The sequence below is a fragment of the Vombatus ursinus genome, unplaced genomic scaffold (assembly GCF_900497805.2).
Source record: "Vombatus ursinus unplaced genomic scaffold, bare-nosed wombat genome assembly UNPS02004577.1, whole genome shotgun sequence".
In the NCBI taxonomy this organism is placed as follows: Eukaryota; Metazoa; Chordata; class Mammalia; order Diprotodontia; family Vombatidae; genus Vombatus; species Vombatus ursinus.
In genome coordinates this window covers 2,827,287-2,846,345 of record NW_020944355.1, presented here as the reverse complement: position 1 = coordinate 2,846,345, position 19,059 = coordinate 2,827,287, and the positions used below count along the sequence as shown (strand labels likewise).

Sequence of the window (19,059 nt, the reverse complement as noted above, 5' to 3'; positions counted from 1 at the left end):
GGGGAGACAACATGTTAAATACCTAGATAAATAGAAGATATATTCAAAGTCATCTCAGAGGGGAGTGAGCAAGGAGAGAAGGCACTAAGGGAAACCAAGTGATCAGGAAAACTCTCCTGCAGAAGGTGGGATTCAAGCTGACTCTTGAAACAAAACGGGGAAAAACTAAGGCAGAGAGGTGAAGAGGGAGAGCATTTCAGGCATGGGGGACAGCCAATGCAAAGGCATGGAGATGGGAGATGAAGCATCATATTTGAGGAACAGCAAGTAGGTCTGTGTAACTGGGTCCTAGAAAGTATGGAGGGGAGTAAAGCATAAGAAGACAGGAGAGGTCAGGGTGAGTTTGAGGCCAAACTAAGGACTTTATATTTGACCCTGGACATGTGTGGGAGCCACTGCAGTGTATTGAGTAGGGGACCAATATAGTCAGATCTGTACTTGAGGAAGACACTTTGGCACCCGTGCGATGGAGAATAAGAAGAAGTGGTTGGTCAGCTGGGAGGAGCATGAGGAAAGAGCAGGTGAGGTCTTCCTGGGAGAGGGAGCTCCCTTCTGAAGTATTCCTTACAACAAAAGAGAATAAATCTGGACTCCCCCTCCCCTCAAAAAAATAAAAAGTAGATAAGGCTTCTCCAGAGGTGGTGAGGCCTTTTCTCTTGCGTTACCAAAATATTTCTGTTCAGATACAGTATTTCAATTGAGTTCCTTGAATCCTAAATTTTCAAGTGGCTATTCAAAGGTATTTACCCCTTGAAATGAATATTCTTGTGTTTGGTTCCTTGTTGCAAACTCTTGGTCTCTCAGTTCTGTGACGTTGCCTTTCAGGGGTTACCGCACCAATTCTTACTCTGTAGCAGGTAGAGGGGGGCAAGTACTGAGGGAGCCAAAGCTTGGCTTGGTTCAGGGGAGCCCCACTGGGGCTCAAACCGAGTTTGCTGCTTCCTCTGATGAAACAAAGAACAGTGACGATCCTAAGTGACTTTTTATGTAGCTCTTCAACTTTCATAAAGTAGGTTTTGCCTTTCATCACCTAGTTATTAAATATTAAAGGTAGAATTTGAACTCAGGTCGCCTTAACTCCAATGACCTTTTTACTAGAGGCAGGCACAGTAAGTAGATTTTTCAGATACCTTACGCATATGCACAGTGATGCCAGTAATGTGCTCATGGGGAATGTCTTCCCTAGTGTTGCGAGTAGTCCGGGCAGGATCGAAGTAGCAGATTCTTAGCAGTTAATGTCATTGTTTCTGCTTCAATATAATAATACTGAATGAATCAACCATATAGATTAGAGAATGTTTTAGAAGGAGTATGCACTGGCCGTCTTGTCCATCCAAATTAGTCTGATTTGACTGCATATTGCTTACGGTGATATTGTTAGTAATGGCATAGATAATGAATGCTACACATTAGGAAAGAAGCAACGATTGATTTTGTTTCTCTTTCACTTTTCTGTTTTGCTTAAATGCTCATATTTAATTTGCACCAAAACCTCTAAAAGGTCTTTATTTTTCTGTTTCTCCTCCTCCTTGAACTAATGAAATAAACACATTTATTGATTTCAGAATGAGCTTTATTAATGTAGTTAATATAGCTAACTCTAATGTTGTGATTGTGTATTTTCCATTTTTTTTTTCAGTTAAAAAGAACATTGATGTCCCAGAAGAAAAGAAAGTTGCTCCCAAGAAGAAAGTTAAAGAATTGAGAATTTTGGATGGAAAAACGGCTCAGAATCTGTGTATGTAAATCATTTTTGGGTTCCCTTCCTCCTCTCCCCCATTTTTACTAAATGCTTTAAAGAAAACTAAATTCATAACGTCTTTAAACTTGAAATTATCAGCTCAATCTTATGTTTTGCTTGTTTCCTTGAATGTCTTTGTCTTCCAGCTAATTTCAGTCTCTAGCTTTCCCTGGAGAAGGTGTTTTCTTTATTCAAGGTCATTAAAAATCAGCTGCAATCATAGCTGATTTGTGATAAAATTCTTACACATATGAAGTGATTCTGAAAGGTTCCTTTGGGAACTTGCTTTTCTTGCCTTCGCTGTGCAGTGTTTGTCTTAGTTCTGCTGTCTTACCTTCTGTCCCTCTTCTGTCTCTCCAAGAGGTGTGTGGGAATAGATCATTATATTATATAATTATAATATTATAATATATAATTATCTATTCCCACGGAATAGATCCACTTGTTGCATAAAGATACCAAACCTTCTGTTTTTTCTATGCACACAGAGGTCTCTGTGTTCAAAATTCAAAATGTAGGCCGATCTTTGAAACTTATAACCAGCCAATCCACGATTTGCAAAAGCAAGTATGTAATTGATGCTGTCTTTATTGATGCACATATCAAATTGTTTAATCTGAGATAGTTTTCAATTTGGGGCCAAAATATGTGCAGTGGAATATATTTTGATCAAGCAGCTGGATGGATCGGTTTGCATATGTATCGGAGTTTTTTATGTATCAACAAAGTTTATTCATAATGACTGAAATACAGTATCAAGGTCCATTTCATCAAGTATGCAAGAAAGATGAGTTCCAGTATGGGAAGATTCACTTAGATTTTCCCATTGACTGTACTGGAGATATTATGGCTGGGCCCACAGCATTTTTGAGGCGTGCTTTCTTGTACCATTATTCATCATGCCACGTAGGAGTTTAGCAGTTTGTCTTTAATACTTCTGTTGATGATGCTTCTGATTGGCCTTTGAAATCTAACTTTACCTTTGATTACCTTGAAAATCGAGAGCTGTTTTTGATTTTCCCAGAAAGTGAAGTCACATGCATGACTAGTACAGGTCTAGGCACTAAGGAAGGCCCTCAGAACTTTTGGCATCAATTCATGTTCAGTGGGAAACTAAGGAGAAAGAGTATAGCTTAAAAATGCATTCTTAGAAGCTGTTGCCCTTTTGTACCTAGGATTTGCAGATGGTTGTAGTAAGACATAATGATATGTGTCCAGTTAAATAAATGCTTTGCAGAGGAAACGGTGACTCCAAATAGAAAGTAGCCAAGAGCACGCTGGAGGAGCCCCAGCAGGGGTGCACTGAGCATTCACTATTCAGTTACCTTGAATTTTTAGAGGAAGAAGAATTGTAGCTTCTTAATGATATGGTTACTTAGTAGCTTACTTTAATCTCATGCCTGAGAAAAAAGTAACTGGGCCATTTTCTCTCAATCAGCTGGGGATGTTTTTGACCACCAGGAGACACTCTAGAAACTGAGGCCTTCTCACTTTGGCTTTATTTGTGGTAAATATACATCACCTGCAAACCCTGGGCTCAGAGACTACAGCATTTGTCTTGGGCTGCTAAGATAGCACATTTGGCTGGTAACAGTTTTTAATAACAATTAGGCATGTCATGATTAGAGGTGACTATTTATTATGTGATGACTATGAAAGGAAAAGTGAAATGTGCATTGGGAGGTTTAGCTTTTAATATTGAGATTAATTTTTATTAAATTTCTTTTATTTTAGCCATCTTCCTTGGTTCTTATCGCATGTCTTACGAAGACATAAAAAACATCATTCTGGAGGTGAATGAAGACATGTTGAGTGAGTCCTTGATTCATGTAAGTTAACTGATTGATAATGTTTAATTCATTTTTGGGAAACTTCTTCTGGATTATTGTTTGTTACCTTGTTGAGGGAAAAGGTTTAGATGTCCAGCATTGGATATTCAATTAATCCTGAGTTGGGAGTATCTAGGAGCCCTTTTAATAATTATGCACATGTAGTTGTATTTTTTAATTTCTGGAAAAGTTTATTTCTGAAAGGAATGAGTAGCGAGAGTTTTTTCACAGGTGGAAGGAAGCCCTTGTTATGGCCTATTCTCCTCCCCACCGTCTTCCCTTCTTGGTTTGTTCACTTGGAGGCAGTAGGTTGCGATATCTATCGTACAGTCACTTTGTGGAACTTGCCACTTTAGTGTGACCCTGAGAGTCTCCTGGGGTCCCTGACACTCCTCCTTATTGGCTGGGAATATGAAATTGAGTCATGACTTAGTAGATCTCTGGCCAGGGAACCTACAGAACAAGTTTTTAATGAGCTTGTACAGTGTTTCTCTTACGTCAGTTAAGATACACTTACACAACAACAATTACACTTCAGTACATTCTTTTGTGGATTAAATATAGCAGAAAAGTGATTCCTGACCTTTTTGTGTGCTATAAGCAGTCTCTGTGCATATCACCTGGATTTCAGTCATTTCATACCGTGTCATTGGAAATATTTAACTTTGAGCTCTCCTTGTAGTGGTAGTGAGATTCCTTCCCTGTGGGCCCCCATTCTTTTTCCCTTTTGCAGCATCCTCCTGTTCTTCTCTGTTTCAGACTTTGGACAAGCATTGCTCTTGATTATGCTTAGAATAAATCTCCAAATTAAAACCTGTTTGCCCTTTAAATTAGCCTCTGGCTGAATGTGCCAACAGGAAAGTCAGAATCTTCCCAAGCTTGGTTCTCAGTGTGTTTTCCACAGAGTCACAATGGTGAGAAGAGTGTCTTTGCTAATCTCTCTTAGTACAATAGTTGTTTCTTTCCTAGGAAGGAAGTGGGCCAAGATGAAGTGGTCCTAAAATAAGAAACGTACTGGAAACATAGAGCGATTATAACACACAATTTTGTCCCTCACATAAGTTAGACTATGATGAGTTGTCAATGATTGTTATTAAGAATGAGGTCCATAGAAGTTCACACAGGGAAGGGATCCTCGTGGGTTAGTTTGACCAGTGAAGTCTTATGATAAAATATAGCCCACACTGATTAGACACCCACTGTGTACAGAGCACTATGGTAAACCCTGCAGGGGCTGCCAGGTTGAGAAATGCTGTGGTTCTTGCTATTAAGGAGATCACAAAATGCCTTTTGTAATTCACAGTATCACTTGATAAGCTCTAGTTCACAGTATCTTGTGATAAATGCATTAGTAATTTATAAAACAAGGCACTTCATGAAGAAAAACTTTGTGAAAGAAATTGCATTTAAGGTGAAATTTCAGGATGGATAGGAATTGATTAGATGAAGTGGGGGGGGGGTGTCAATCCAGGAATAAGGGAAAAAGCCTGAGCAAGGGTATGGAGGTGAGTGTGCAGTATAGGTTTGGATACAGAGATTAGGCTGCTTTTCTTGGCTATTTGAGTACATGGAGGGGAGTCGTAGGAGATAGGGCAGGAGAGTGAAGGCATTGCCACCTTGTAGAGGGAATTGAACTTTACCTGGGACCCAAGATGAGGCCCCTGAAGAATTTTGAAGAAAAGAATGACATGATTAGATCTGTGCATAGAGATAGGATTGGGCCTAAGGTTTCATTGATAGAGGGAATTCCCAGGTGAGGAAGTGCCCTCCATCAATGCAGAGCAGTACCTTGTCTGCAACCTTTAGTCTTAAAGAGTTGCCTAGAGCACTGAATGGTTAAGTGACTTGCTCATAAGAAGGATTATTCTGGTAACAGAATAAAAGATGGGGTAGATGAGGGACTCGTCAGGTGGTCTTCATGGATGAGGTGGGGTTTGAATTTGTCCTCAAAGGGGAAGCAGGTTTCAGATATATGAAACATGTAAGCGGTGGCATTTTAGGTTAGGTATATTACATTTAGAAATGTCTAAAATGTGATATTGGTGTGATGATTTGACCAGTGTGACTATAGCAGAATGTTTATGTAGGATGACAACTAGCAAACAATTAGAAATATAGGTTTAGAGTAGATTCGGGGGCGGGGATAGTCCTTGAATGTCAGCCTCAGAACTTTTGACGATCTGAAGACATTTGGAAAATCCTGAAGACGTGTGCATAGGAGAACAACTTGACCAGATGGCGTTTCAGGAAGATTTGTCTTTTGGTGTCATATAGAATGGATTGGGGCGAAGACACTACAGCCAGGGAGATGAGCCAAAATACCGTGGCAGTATCCCAAGAGATTCGGGGTTAGGCCTGCACTAGGATCATGAGTAGCAGCTGGAAGAAGCTGTACAATGGAGGAAATGACAGATGGGGATAGGAAAAGGTGTGATTCGGAGTCACAAGTGGCTAAAAAGTCATTCTGAAATTTCAAGCCTGGGTACCAGCAAGAAGTGTGGAAGCGATCATAGGGAGTGGCTATTTTTGAGGGGATAGGTAGAAGGTGGAGATTTTGTACATATTGAGTTTGAGGTGATGGGGTGACATTGTAGCAGAAATCTATAACAGGGTGAAGAGGAATCGTCTTTGGAAAGATCGTGGAGTCCTAGCGGCAGAGATTTAGGGCTAGAAGGGAACTTAGAGACTGTCTAACCTCCCTCATTTTACATGATGAGAAAACTTGGGCCTGAAGCCATTAAAATTCAGGGCTTCTTAAATTTTTTTCCATTTGGGACCCCTTCCACGATTCTTAAACTGTGGGTAGCGACCCATATGGGGTCACAGCCCACAGTTAAGAAGTACTGCATTAAATTACCTGTCCAAGGTCGCACAGTAGCAGATCCTGTGACTCACAATTCATCAGGCCATGGAGGTCATAGTTGACACCATGAGAATGGATGAGTTTTTTTGGAAAAGAGGGGAGAGAAGAACTTTGGGGAGCACCTACATTTTAGCTTTGGAAATTGAAAGAGGAGATAGAGGAATGTTCAGAAGGACAGAAGAACTAGGTCACTTGACTGTGGTGAATGGATAAGCTTTCTGGAGGAGAGAGTAGATAGGTGGATAGAGTGGTCCATTTGGGATGCTGTAGGGTTGGAGCACAATAAAGTCAAGAGAAATCATTCCCTTTTGGCGTCTGATTTTTTGGGATTTATGCAGTTCAGTTAATGCAGTATGTGCCTTCCAGCTCTTCAAGTCAGTAGTACATCCCAGACTTGTGGATTCCATAAGTGAAACTTCCATCGATTCTAAACCCTTTGACTACTGATTTAGTGATTTTTTTTTCTAGGGCTAGCTGTACCCCTGCCGGAGCTGTATATGTCGTTTGTTTGTGCTCTCTTCTCCTCTCATATTTTCCTTCTTCCTCTTCCTTTCATCGCTGCAAATGAACCTCTGTCTTTACTCTCCAGTGTGTTCATTCTGTGCCTGAGCAGAAGAGAAATAAAGCCCCTGGGTCTTCCCTTCGTATCTGGACCTGGAGCAACACCTCCATGGAGGATATCTTGCCACTGCTACTTATAGATAGTCTGGTTTCCTTCCGTTCCTGTTTGCAGATGATATACGTTTGTGTAGGGCATATTACTTCTCTAAAGCCCATCTGGCTGTACAGCACAGCTGTAGCGAGCCCGCAACTCTACCTTGCCGCATGAATCTTTTCCAGTTGTGGTGTCACGTATGAAATCAAAGCACGTGATCTTTTAAATCCATTGTTCAGCAGAGGCAAAACAGATAGAACCAAAAGTTATGTAACTCTTTCCTTGGCCTGCAGGCCTGACTGTTCCTAAATCATCAAAGATAGGTGACTGTCTTTCCTACATTAGAGAGGAAAAAAGTTCCTCAGAATCCCTCCATTAACTAATTTTAGAGCATAATTATTCTTACAAACAGAATTACATTTTACTTCATATAATTATTCTTACATTCATGGTTAATAATAAGGCTGTCCTCCCCCACCCCTTCCTCAATCCATCTTTCCAATTGTTACTCTATTTTGGTCATCAGTCAACATTTATGAAGTGCCTGTTATGTTCCAGGTACTGTGTTAAGTACTGGGGATACAAAGAAAGCTGAAAAGATAATCCCTGCCCTCAAGGAGCTCACTATCTAATTGGGAAGAGAACACATGGGAGAATGATACCTTGCATGACAGTGTGATGATGTCCAAAGGAATGTTGCCTGCTGGGAAATAACTGCCCTGGACCCCCTCCTTAAATTGAGGATCTGGAAGGAACCTACCAATGTCTACCCTCCATCCTCTCCAATCAGAGGGAGGGAGGGGGCCTAGGGACAGGGGCAGCTGAGGAGGTACAAGTTTCAGAGTTAATGTCATCTTGGTAGATGAGGAGATTCTGAAGAGCATAGAACACCTAAATGTCTCTGTCTCCCTCCCTCTCCCTCCCCCTCCCCCTCCCTCCCTCTCATATGCTGTTTATTGCATATCTGCACTCTCTTCCTTTCCCAGGATCGATGACTTCCAAAGACACTGAGTGTATCAGTTAAGTCCATAGTGCCAGTCAAATTGTAGAACTTGAGTGCGTTTTTCTGTTAAATAAGAACTTATATTAACCATGTTCATTTTCATGGTTCTTTAGGGGAAAATGAAACATTGGCAATAACAGTAACAATAATTAGATGTTTTTCCAGTTCATCATCGTAGTGAAATGTGTGATTAATTACTTTTAATGAGATGATAAAAAATACGAAAAGCATCCTATCTAGATACTGTGGGTATTTTCATTCTCTTGCTTCCAAACTTCTTAATCCATTGGTCTTTTGTAGCTCTTCTTGGCTTCCTTCCTAGTAATTCTCTTTGACCCAGCAATCCACTTTCGTTTCTTTGAGTCCTTTGATATATCTCACTGTCTAATTTAGTGACTGCTTTTTTTCCATGTATTTTTTTTTCACTGTCTTTCTGCCTCTCCATACATCTTCCACATCCATGTGATACACCTATCACCTTTGTCTGGTTCTGTTCATATTATGAGATATCAGTGTACCACAGAGACTATCCATCTTGTGTCCTTCTCTTCAACTCCATGGCAGGATTACCTCTCTTTCTGGTCATGCCTTTCGTCAGTGAGATCTTTGATACCACTTGATAATGTGCTATGGACCAATTATTCCCACTGTGTATTTTTCCATTGCCCTTAAAAAAAATGTCTGTACTCCTTAATAGTGACTGCAAACCCCAATGTAGATCTCTTGAGTCATACTGGGTAGTTGCCTCGTCAGTCAACAGGTTTCTTCCCAGTGTTACAGTTTTGTGTTGGTTCCTAACTTTATGCCTGTTCTTGAGTTTTTTGCAGGTGATGGTGGTGGTGATATCAGGTTATGCACCTCTCTCTTCTAGTGTATCTTTTAGTCTCATTGTATTTCCCCTTCTTCATTGCTTTATTTTCCCTTTCTATACCTGTAGTATCTCTCCTACTAGATTTTAAGCACCTTGTGGTCAAGGACCATGTCTTACTGGTGGTCTCATTTTATGCCCAGCCCCAAAGTGTTTAATAAATGTTGGTTGGGTATTAAAAAATGGAATACTCCTTCATCTCTGACTGTTAAGCTTTAGAAGTAAAACAGCATGATGTAGAGAAAAGATTGGATGGGGAAGGACCTTAGTTTTACTCCTAGTTCTACTACTTACTACCCACGTGACCTTGGACAAGGTGCTTTTCCCCTGTGGGTCTGAGTACCATAATCTGTAAAATGAGGGGGTTGAATCCAGTGGTCTCTGAGGTTGCTTCTAGCTCAAAATCTGTGATCCTTTGAAACAAAGCACTTTGTCCAGCAGCAACCAAGCGTCCCTTCTTACTTTCATTTGTTGTTCGCTTTTTTTAACCACCACTACTTTTTTGGGGGAGCAGTGTATCCTTAGCACTTGGCACATAGGACAAACTTAAATGCTTGTTCACTAACCAACTGACAATATTTTCCCTGAATACTAGTGATAAGCTGTTATATAACACAAAGACATTGAAGAATTATCTTTTCCATAAATAATCTTTTGAAAAATATAGTACTCTAAAGATTAGTCAGTGTTTACTAAGAAGAAGATGTTGATCACAGTTTAGTAAAGTCAGAAGGAGCTATAAAGAACGTGGAGACCTCATTTACCATGTTAGTTAGTAGCTAGGAGTGACATGGCCCCTTCCTCACAAGCACATAACCTCCATGGTAGAAGTCATATGCAAGTAACCATGTGGCACATGATCAGTGTAGGGTAAGTAGAAGGAGAAAGAAACAAGTGCTTTGTGAGGTTAAGGGGCTCAGGGAGGGAAAGGTCTTGGAAGGGTCATGGATGCAGTGGCATTTTGTATCATCCTTAAAGGATTTCAGCAAGCAGAGTGGGGAGCAGGAAGCTTTGGCGTGTTCTGGGACTAGGGAACTGATGTGAGCCATGCAGGCATATCCATCCTCTGGCCTTCTGGCAGGGGAATGTGGAAACTATTTAAGACTAATGATTATACATCTGGAAAGGTGTTATTGCTTATTTTGATTATAACTACTGAAGTGATAGAAATGTTTCTGTCCTTATTCCTCTATTTTTTGACCAGCCCAAAGACCTGTTATTTCCTTCCGTTGTTTTTAATTTGCTGCATACAGCATAGGTGGCTGGCAGAAGGGCCGGAGGTTAAAGGGGCTTTTAGTTCCTTTCTTCTCCCTTTATTCCAGTTATGGGATGTCATTCCTCTTGCTGTTAACCACAACCCCCATTCCATAATAGACTTGCACTGAATTCCCAGTCCTTGAACCGACACTGTTGAAACCCAGCGGATTCATTTGAGTGGTAGAGATAGTGGGATAGACTTGAAAATCCCTTGTAATACTGTGACTGAAAAAGTGCCCTCTGTTCTTTGACTTGGATTGATAGGACTGTGAAGGAACTAAACTTACATAGACCATGTTTCACTGATGCTTGGAGATTGGGGAGAAGCCTTCTATAATGTAGGGGACAGTCAGAGTTGGATTTTTTATGCTAAATCCCTAGCTACAAACTTTAGGAGCTCTGATCTTAAATGCTAGCTGGTGGCATTTTCTATAAGTGGGCAATAAAGACTACATTGTCTTCTCCTTCCCACTCAAGTATTACAGTATGTACATTGTCCTGGACTGGGTAGTATGTCTATCAAGCCAGAATGCTTTGTCTGTAAGGCCATGAGACAACATGGCTCAGTGGGTAGAGAGCTTGTCTTGTGGTCAGGAAGCCTTCAGCAAGTCACAAACTCCGAGTGCCCCAGGATTCTTTCTAAGACTGTAAACTGAAGTGCTTTCTCTTCCCCGTGCAGATATACTCTGGAAGGAGAAAGTTTCCTTTTCAGAGTTCCCTATGATGATGAAATCACACTTTGTTATTGGGTAATTTTTCAGGTGTGTTCGATTCTTTGTGACCCCATTTGAGGTTTTCTTGGCTAAGATACCAGAATCGTTTGCCATTTCCTTCTACAGCTCATTTTACAGATGAGGAAACTGAGGCAAATAGGCTTAAGTGACTTGCTCAGGGTCACACAGCTAAGGAGTGTCTGAGGCTGAATTTGGACTTGGGTCTTCCTGACTCCAAGTCCAGCACTCTATCCATTGCACCACCTAGCTGCCCTGATGAAATCACAGACCCAGGCAAAAAAAAAAAAAAAAATAACAGTACAGTTATCAGATCCCCTTTTCCCTAGTAAGTATGCAGGGACTTTTTTTGCAAGGGTCCATCATAATATTGTCTCCTTTTACGTAAAGTAGGAAGACAACTGAGCATAAACTTCATTCAAGTCAGATTTCACTTTTCTCTTTCTCACTATTTTCTCTTTTTTTTTCAAGTGACTAGAGAGAAGTGAAAATACTTATTTAAAAAAAAACTTTGATTTCAGAAATTTAGATGATAATATTTAAACAGTTATGAATCTACAATCTTTTAATGTTTTATTTTCAGTAAGAATTATATGAACTGTTGAAAGCTAAACTTTCAGAACATTTGATATTGGCATAAGGAAAACAAATTGGTATGACTTGTTTACAAATCTGCTTGTTATTGAAGACAATACCTACCATTGAAGACCCTCAGATTAAACTACCAATTCTGAGACTAAAACTAATAGCTCTTAAGTTGCAAATATCCCCAATCAAGTATTGTGTAAAGTATAGCATATCACTGTTTGTGAATTGTGAAGACCAGTGGGTCCACTGGTTTGAGTTGGTATTTCTGTTACTTGTCTTATCTTTACAGTTTCCTAGTTCTACTGGCTTACCAGTTGGTGAACAGTTCACTTTTTATTTATTTGTCTGGTTGGTTGTTGGTTTATTGTAAAGACCCAACTCAGTCCTTGGTAAGAAGCTTAGTGTTGCTATTTTTATTGTCAGATAAGCCTTCCTATTGGATTTGAGGTCCTTGCAAGAGTCTGTCTTTCTGGTGAGAGTACTTAGACAAGGTGACTTAGGCTAGAAATGTGAGCCACCGTCTCTACCCTCATTCAACTTACAATCTAATAGGGGAGAGGAATCCTGAGTCACCATCAATGTAAAAGAGTCAAAAATAGTTCATTTACACTGACTGGAAACGGCATAGGACAAAGCCCTGGTTAATTGTTAAGGTAGTGAGATAATTTCTTACTTACATGGTTAAAGAAAGCTTGGGGAAGAATTGAGTTTGGAGTTGGGCCCTGTTAAATTTGCATGGGAAAAGATCAGTCTGACATTCTCAGTGGCTAGTTTGGTCTTCTCCAAAGTATAGCCAGTCACAGTCAAGATATTTTTGCAGGACAGTGAATAAGGCATTTGGGATAGAGTGAAGTGTTTGTAAAGGTAAATAGTTTGAGGAAAGGTTGATTGGCGTGAGGTTATGAAGAGCATTGAATTCACTGGTAAGGAGTTTGAACTTCCTCTTGGGGGAAATAGGAACTGCTAAAGATGGACAGCATATAAAGATGTACATCATCATCAGCCCCCACCCCCACCTACACGCACTCATCTTAGAGGAGAAAGAGCTTGCAGCTGATGGATGGTGAGGAGTGGCAGGGGACCGAGCAAAAGCATGGATTTGGGAAATGGAGCATTGTGTGTGAGGAACTTGGAGCTTCTGGATTGGTGAGTACATGGAGGAGAATAAAAGACTGGAAAGTAATTGCTCATCCGTGTCAAGTACTGCAGATATGTCAGGAAGGATAAAGATTTGAGAAAGAACCAGTGTTCAAAAGGTGTCCTTGCCCCTGTTAGTTTTTACAGAGAACTAGGCTACTTGGTTAGATTGCTTCCAGCTCTTGCTTACCTTGTCTTTTCCAGTGATTAACCTTATATTTTTAACCAATCCCAAATACTTGTAATGATGATTGCTTTATAGTATCGTTTGAGGTCAGCAGGTTCTGTTCTCTCTCTATTCCTACTTTTAAGAAAATATTTCCCTGGAGCTCATAGGCCTTTTGTAAAGTCAGATAAACTCTGTAATGATATTGTCTCATGCTATAAAGTAATCCCTTGGTAGTTTGATTGGTATAGCACGAGATGAACATCATTATTTACAAAGTGTCATCATTTTTATCATTCTGAAATAGTCCAACTATGAACAATGAACATCTCTCCAATTATTTAAGCCGTCTTTTATTTCTGTATAGAGTGCCTTGTTGTATTTGTATGTATTTTGAGTATGTCTTGGCAGTTTATCTGACAGATGTTTAATGCATTTTGAAATTATTATGAATGAAATCTCTTCTCTATTGTCAAATGTTGTTTTTAATAAATGGAGAGACTGATTATTTTTGTGGGTTTATTTTATAATCTGGCACTTGCCAAAAGTTATTCATTGTTTCTGCACAAAGAAAATTAATTATACCTAAGATAAGAAGGGAAGTCATCAAATGGGGGAAAAAATCTTTGTATCAAAATTTTATGAAAAGGGTTTCATATCAAAGATATGTTAACAACATATACAGGGCGTCTCAAAAGTCTTGGTATAGTTTTATGCTTTAGTAGCTTAATTATGTTATTAGACTCCATTTAAAATTATTTTTTCAAATGCCACTTTTTGATTATAATTTTTATTGTATTGTGGTCAGTAAAAGATTGTTTAATGTTTCTGTTTTTCTACATATGTTGGTTAAATAAAAACATAACAGAACACTAGATAACAATGCTAAAGAATGTGTGTCAAACAACAAATCATAAAAACAATAGTTAATTTTCTCAAAGAAAATAACTACAGTGAGCCAGACATACTAGAATATTTGGAATGCAGCCAAAGCAGCAGCCTTTGGAGGGAAAGTTTATATCTCTAAACACTTTAATCAACAAACAGAGAAAGCACAGACCTCTGAATTGGGCATACAACTAAAAAGTCAGATAAACATTAAAATAACAATACATAAACCATTAGGTAATCTGATTAAAAAAGAAAGAGAACCAATTACTAATATCAGAATGGAAAAGAATTCCCAGCAAATGAAGAAGTAAATGAAATCATTAGAAACTTTTACCCAACTACATTCCAACGAAACTGATAATTTAAATGAAATGAGTGAATATTTTTAAAAATATAAAAAGCCCAGATGAACAGAACAAGAGATAGAGAATTTAAATAAACAAATCTCTGCCATAAATGAGCTGCCAAAAGAAGAAAAATCCCAGAACCACCTGGATTTGCAAATGAATTCTATTAAACATTCAGTGAACTGTTAATTCCAGAATTGCAGAGATAGGCACATAAGAAATCCTACCAAATTCCTTCTATGACAAAATCTAATCTTAATACATAAACCAGTTAGCATCAATATAAACTATAGACCAATATCTGTGTCAGTATAAAAAACTGAAATAAAATATTAGCAAAGAGGCTATAGCAACATATCCGAATGGTATATCCAGTTTGGTATTATAACAAGAATGAAGTATTGATTCAATATTGGGAAAAGTATAAAAATAGTAGATTATATTAATATGAATGATTAAAAAGTACATGACATATCAGTAAGTGCAGGGAAAAAAAAACTTTTGTCAATTCAGTGCCCATTTGTCTTGGAAAAAAAAATTAGAAAACAGAAATAAATGGATAATATGTTAAATAGTATCTGTCTAAAGAGCCCACATTATATGCAATGGGGATAATTTAGAGGCCTTTCTAATGAGATTAGGAGTAAAGCAAAGATCTCCTTTATAACCAACATTACTTAGTATAGTACTGAAATACCAGCTGTAGCTGATATTTCTGTATCAGATAACTAAAAGAAATTGTGGGAATAAGTGCAGGAAAAGAAACAAAATGATCAGTTTCTTCAAATGACATGATCGTTTACTCACAGAACCTTAGAGCGTTAAATACTAAGATATTTCTGAAAAGTTACAGAAAATAAAATAACTGGGAAGAGAATAAGCATTCGTATAGTACCTACTGTGTGCCAGGTACTTTGCTAAGTGCCTTACAAATATTATCTCATTTGATCCTCACAACAACCCTGAGAGGTAGATGTTATTATTATCTCTATTTTGTCGTTGAGGAAACTGAGACAAACAGAAGTTAGGTGTCTGTCCCTCAGTCACAGAGCTAGTAAATGTCTGAGGTCAGAGTTGAACTCCAGTCTTCCTGACTCCAAACCCAGTGCTCTACTAAACCACAGAGCTATCTCAAAACTTACATAAATTATCAGCATTTCTCTATATTACCAATAAATCTCAATACAGACAAGAAAAATTCCTTTTTAAAATTACTGCAGAATGTATGAATTACTTAGTAGAGTACCTACAAAGACACACCCGGGCACTATATGATTATGACCACAAAACACTGTAGAAATACAGATCTAAGTAATTGGAGACATTTTTTTTTAATTTGGTATGTTATTTTTCACCAGTTACATGTAAAAACAATTTTTAACATTTGTCTTTAAAACTTTGATTTCCAAATTATTTCCCTTCCTCCCTCCCCCCCCATTGAGAAGGTAAGTAATTTGATATAGGTTATACATATGTAGTCATGCAAGACATATTTCCATATTAGTCATGTTGTAAAAGAAAACATAGACCAAAATAAAAACCCGAGAAAAATAAAGAAAATAAAAAGCATGCTTCGATCTGTGTTCTTTCTTTTCCATCACTTCTTTTTTCTGGGGATGGATGGCATTTTTCATCATAAGTTCTTTAGAGTTGTCTTGGATGGTTGTATTGATGAGAATACCTAAGTCATTCACAGTTGATCATTTTACAATATTGTTGTTACTGTGTATAATGTTCTCCTGGTTCTCGTTTCACTTTGTATCAGTTCATATAAGTCTTTTCAAGTTTTTCTGAGAGCATCTAGCTCATCATTTCTTATAGCACAGTAGTATTCCATCACAATCATATGCCACGGATTGTTTAGCTGTTCCCCAGCTGATGGGCATCCCCTCAATTTCCAGTTCTTTGCCAGCAGAATAGAGCTGCTGTAAATATTTGGGCACAGTTCCATATTGTTGCACATAATGATTGAATCATTTTACAACTTCACCAACAGTGCATTTAGTGTCTCAATTTTCCCACATCCCCTCCAACATTTTTCATTCTTCTTTTCTGTTCTGTTTGCCCAGGGGTGGGGAACCTGTGGCCTCGAGGCCACATGTGGCCTTCTAGGTCCTCAGGGGTGGCCTTTTGACTGAGTCCAAGTTTTACAGAATAAATTCTTTTATTAAGGGGATTTGTTCTGTGAAGTTTGGATTCAGTCAGAGGGCTGCACTTGAGGATCTAGAAGGCCATACGTGATTCCACCCCTAATAATTAGCCAATATTATAGGTGCGAGGTATTACCTCAGCATTCTTTTAATTTGCATTTCTCCAATCAGTAGTGATTTAGAGCATTTTTTTGTATGGCTATAGATAGCTTTGATTACTTCATCTGAAAACTGACTGATCATATTTTTTAAATCATTTGTCAATTGGGGAATGGCTCTTTATTTTTATAAATTTGACTCATTTTTCTATATATGTGTGAGATGAGGCCTTTATCAGAGAAACTTGCATCAAATTTTTTTTCACAGTTTTGTTTGCTAACCATATTTTCCTCTGTCCTATTTCCCCCATTTCTACCACGTCCTGCCTCAAGAGTGTTTTGCTGCTGACTGCTGCTTACCCCAATCCACCCTCTCTTCTATTAGCACTCACTTCCTTCTCTTATCTCCTTCTCCTCCTACCTTCCTACAGGATAAAATAGATTTCTATACCCAATTGAGTGTGTATGTTATTCCCTCTTTGAGCCAACTCCAGTGAGAGTAAGGCTCAAGCTTTTTCCCACTACCTCCCCCCGCCCCGTTCTCCACTGTAAAAACTCTTTCTTGCCTCTTTTATGTGAAATAATTTACCCAATTGTACTTCTCCCTTTCCCTTTCTCTCAGTGAATTCCTCTCTCATGCCTGAATTTTATTTTTTATATCATCCCATCATATTCAACCTACACCTGTGTCTACTATGTGTGTGTGTGCATTCCTTCTAACTGCCCTAATAATGAGAAAGTTCTTATGAGTTACAAGTATCATCTTCCCATGTGGGAATGTAAACAGTTTAACCTTATTAAGTCCCTTATGATTTCCCTTTCCTGTTTACTTTTTCTTACTTCTCTTGAGTCTTGTATTTGGAAGTCAGATTTTCTCTTCACCTCTGGTCTTTTCAGCAGGAATGCTTGAAAGTCTTCTATTTCATTGATTTTTTTTTTTCCCTGAAGGATTATCCTAGTTTTGCTGGGTAGGTGATTCTTGGTTGTAATTGTAGCTCAATTGCCCTCTGGAATATCATATTCCAAGCCCTCCAGTCCTTTAATGTAGAAGCTGTTAAATCTTGTGTTATCCTGACTATGACTCCACAATACTTGAATTGTTTCTTTCTGGCTGCTTGCAACATTTTCTCCTTGACCTGGGAACTCTGAAATTTGGCTCCTGGGAGTTTTCATTTCATTTTGGGATTTCTTTCAGTATGTGATCAGTGAATTCTTTCAATTTCTATTTTACCCTCTGGTTCTAGAGTATCAGAGCAGTTTTTCCTTGATAATTTCTTGAAAGATGATGTCTAGGCTTTTTTTTTTTTTATCATGACTTTCAAGAAGTCCAGTAATATTAAATTGTCTCTCCTGGATCTGTTTTCCAGGTCAGTTGTTTTTTAATGAGATATTTCACACTGTCTTCTATTTTTTCATTCCTTTAGTTTTATTTTTTTTCTGATGTCTCATAGAGTCATTAGCTTCTACTTACTAAATTCTAATTTTTAAGGAATATTTTCTTCAGTGAGCTTTTGTACCTTCTTTTCCATTTGGCCAATTCTGTTTTTTAAAGAGTTCTTTTCTTCAGTGAATTTTTGTCTCTCTTTTTCCATTTGGCCAATTCTGCTTTTCAAGGCATTCTTTTCCTCTTTGGCTTTTTGTACCTCTTTTACCATTTGGCCTCATCTGTTTTTTAAGGTGTTATTTCCTTTAGTATATTTTTGTGGCTCCTTTACCAAGCTGTTGACTTTTTTTCATGATTTTCTTGCATCACTCTCATTTCTCTTCCCAACTTTTCCTCTACCTCTCTTACTTAATTTTTAAAATCCTTTTTGACTCTTCCTTGGCTTGAGACCAATTCCGGTTTTGATTCAGGCTTTGGAGGTAGGAGTTTTTACTTTGCTGTCTTCTGAGTGCGTGTTTTGATCTTCCTTGCCACCACAGTAACTTTCTATGATGAGAATTTTTTTTCAGTTGTTTGCTCATTTTTCCAGCCTATTTCTTATCTTTTAACTCTTTGCTAAAGTGGGGCTCAGCTTCCAAGGTGGAAGATGCACTGTCCCATGTTTCAAGGGTTTTGTGCAGCTATTTTGGGAGGTACCTCTAGGGACCAGTAAGTGTTTAGATTTTCTACAATGGCATTACCTAAGGAGAGGTGTGTTTACTGCTCTCATGGCCTGTGCTCTGGTCTGTGCGTGATCACACACACTCTTTTCTATCCTGCAAGTGTGATCAGGGTCCGCTGCTTCACTGTGACTGCAAGCTCTGGTGTGCAAGTGGTCTTCCTTGCCTTGCAACTGCCACTGAGGAATGCGACTTGGATCTGAGTATGGGCAGAACAACAGAGTCCTGCCCCCAGTGGCAGCAAAGGGACTCCTGTAATCCTTCTGACCAGTCGTTCAACCCCCTTAGCATCTTTGGTCTGAGAGCTCCAGAAGCAGCTACTGTAGCTGCTGATTCAGTCACTCCCAAGGCCTGCTCCTGGTTTGCTGGGGCCTGGTCTGCTCTGGCGCAGCCTGTGCTGGTTTGGGCTCCACTCTCACCTCAGTGTGACAGACCTTTGCTGCTGAAGTTCTAAGTTGTCTTGGGCTAGGAAATTGTTTGACCCTGTCCTTTTGTGGGTTCTGCCACTCCAGGATTTGTCTTAGCGCATTATTTAAAGGTCTTTGGAAGGGTTTTGGGGAGAATTCAGACTAATCCCTGCCTTCTCTCTGCCATCTTGGCTCTGTTCCCCTTCCAACTGGGGACTACTTGCT

At 38.9% G+C, this 19,059-nt stretch overlaps 1 protein-coding gene across 1 annotated transcript in view; it reads left to right on the top strand.

The window, feature by feature from the left end:
- The window catches only part of DIAPH2 (diaphanous related formin 2), a 770,217-nt gene that overhangs the window by 283,666 nt on the left and 467,492 nt on the right, over nt 1-19,059 (top strand). Inside the window, exons 19-20 of the mRNA XM_027838327.1 lie at nt 1,640-1,738; nt 3,476-3,570. Coding sequence (XP_027694128.1) covers nt 1,640-1,738; nt 3,476-3,570 — 194 coding nt within the window. The remainder of the gene's footprint in view (nt 1-1,639; nt 1,739-3,475; nt 3,571-19,059) is intronic.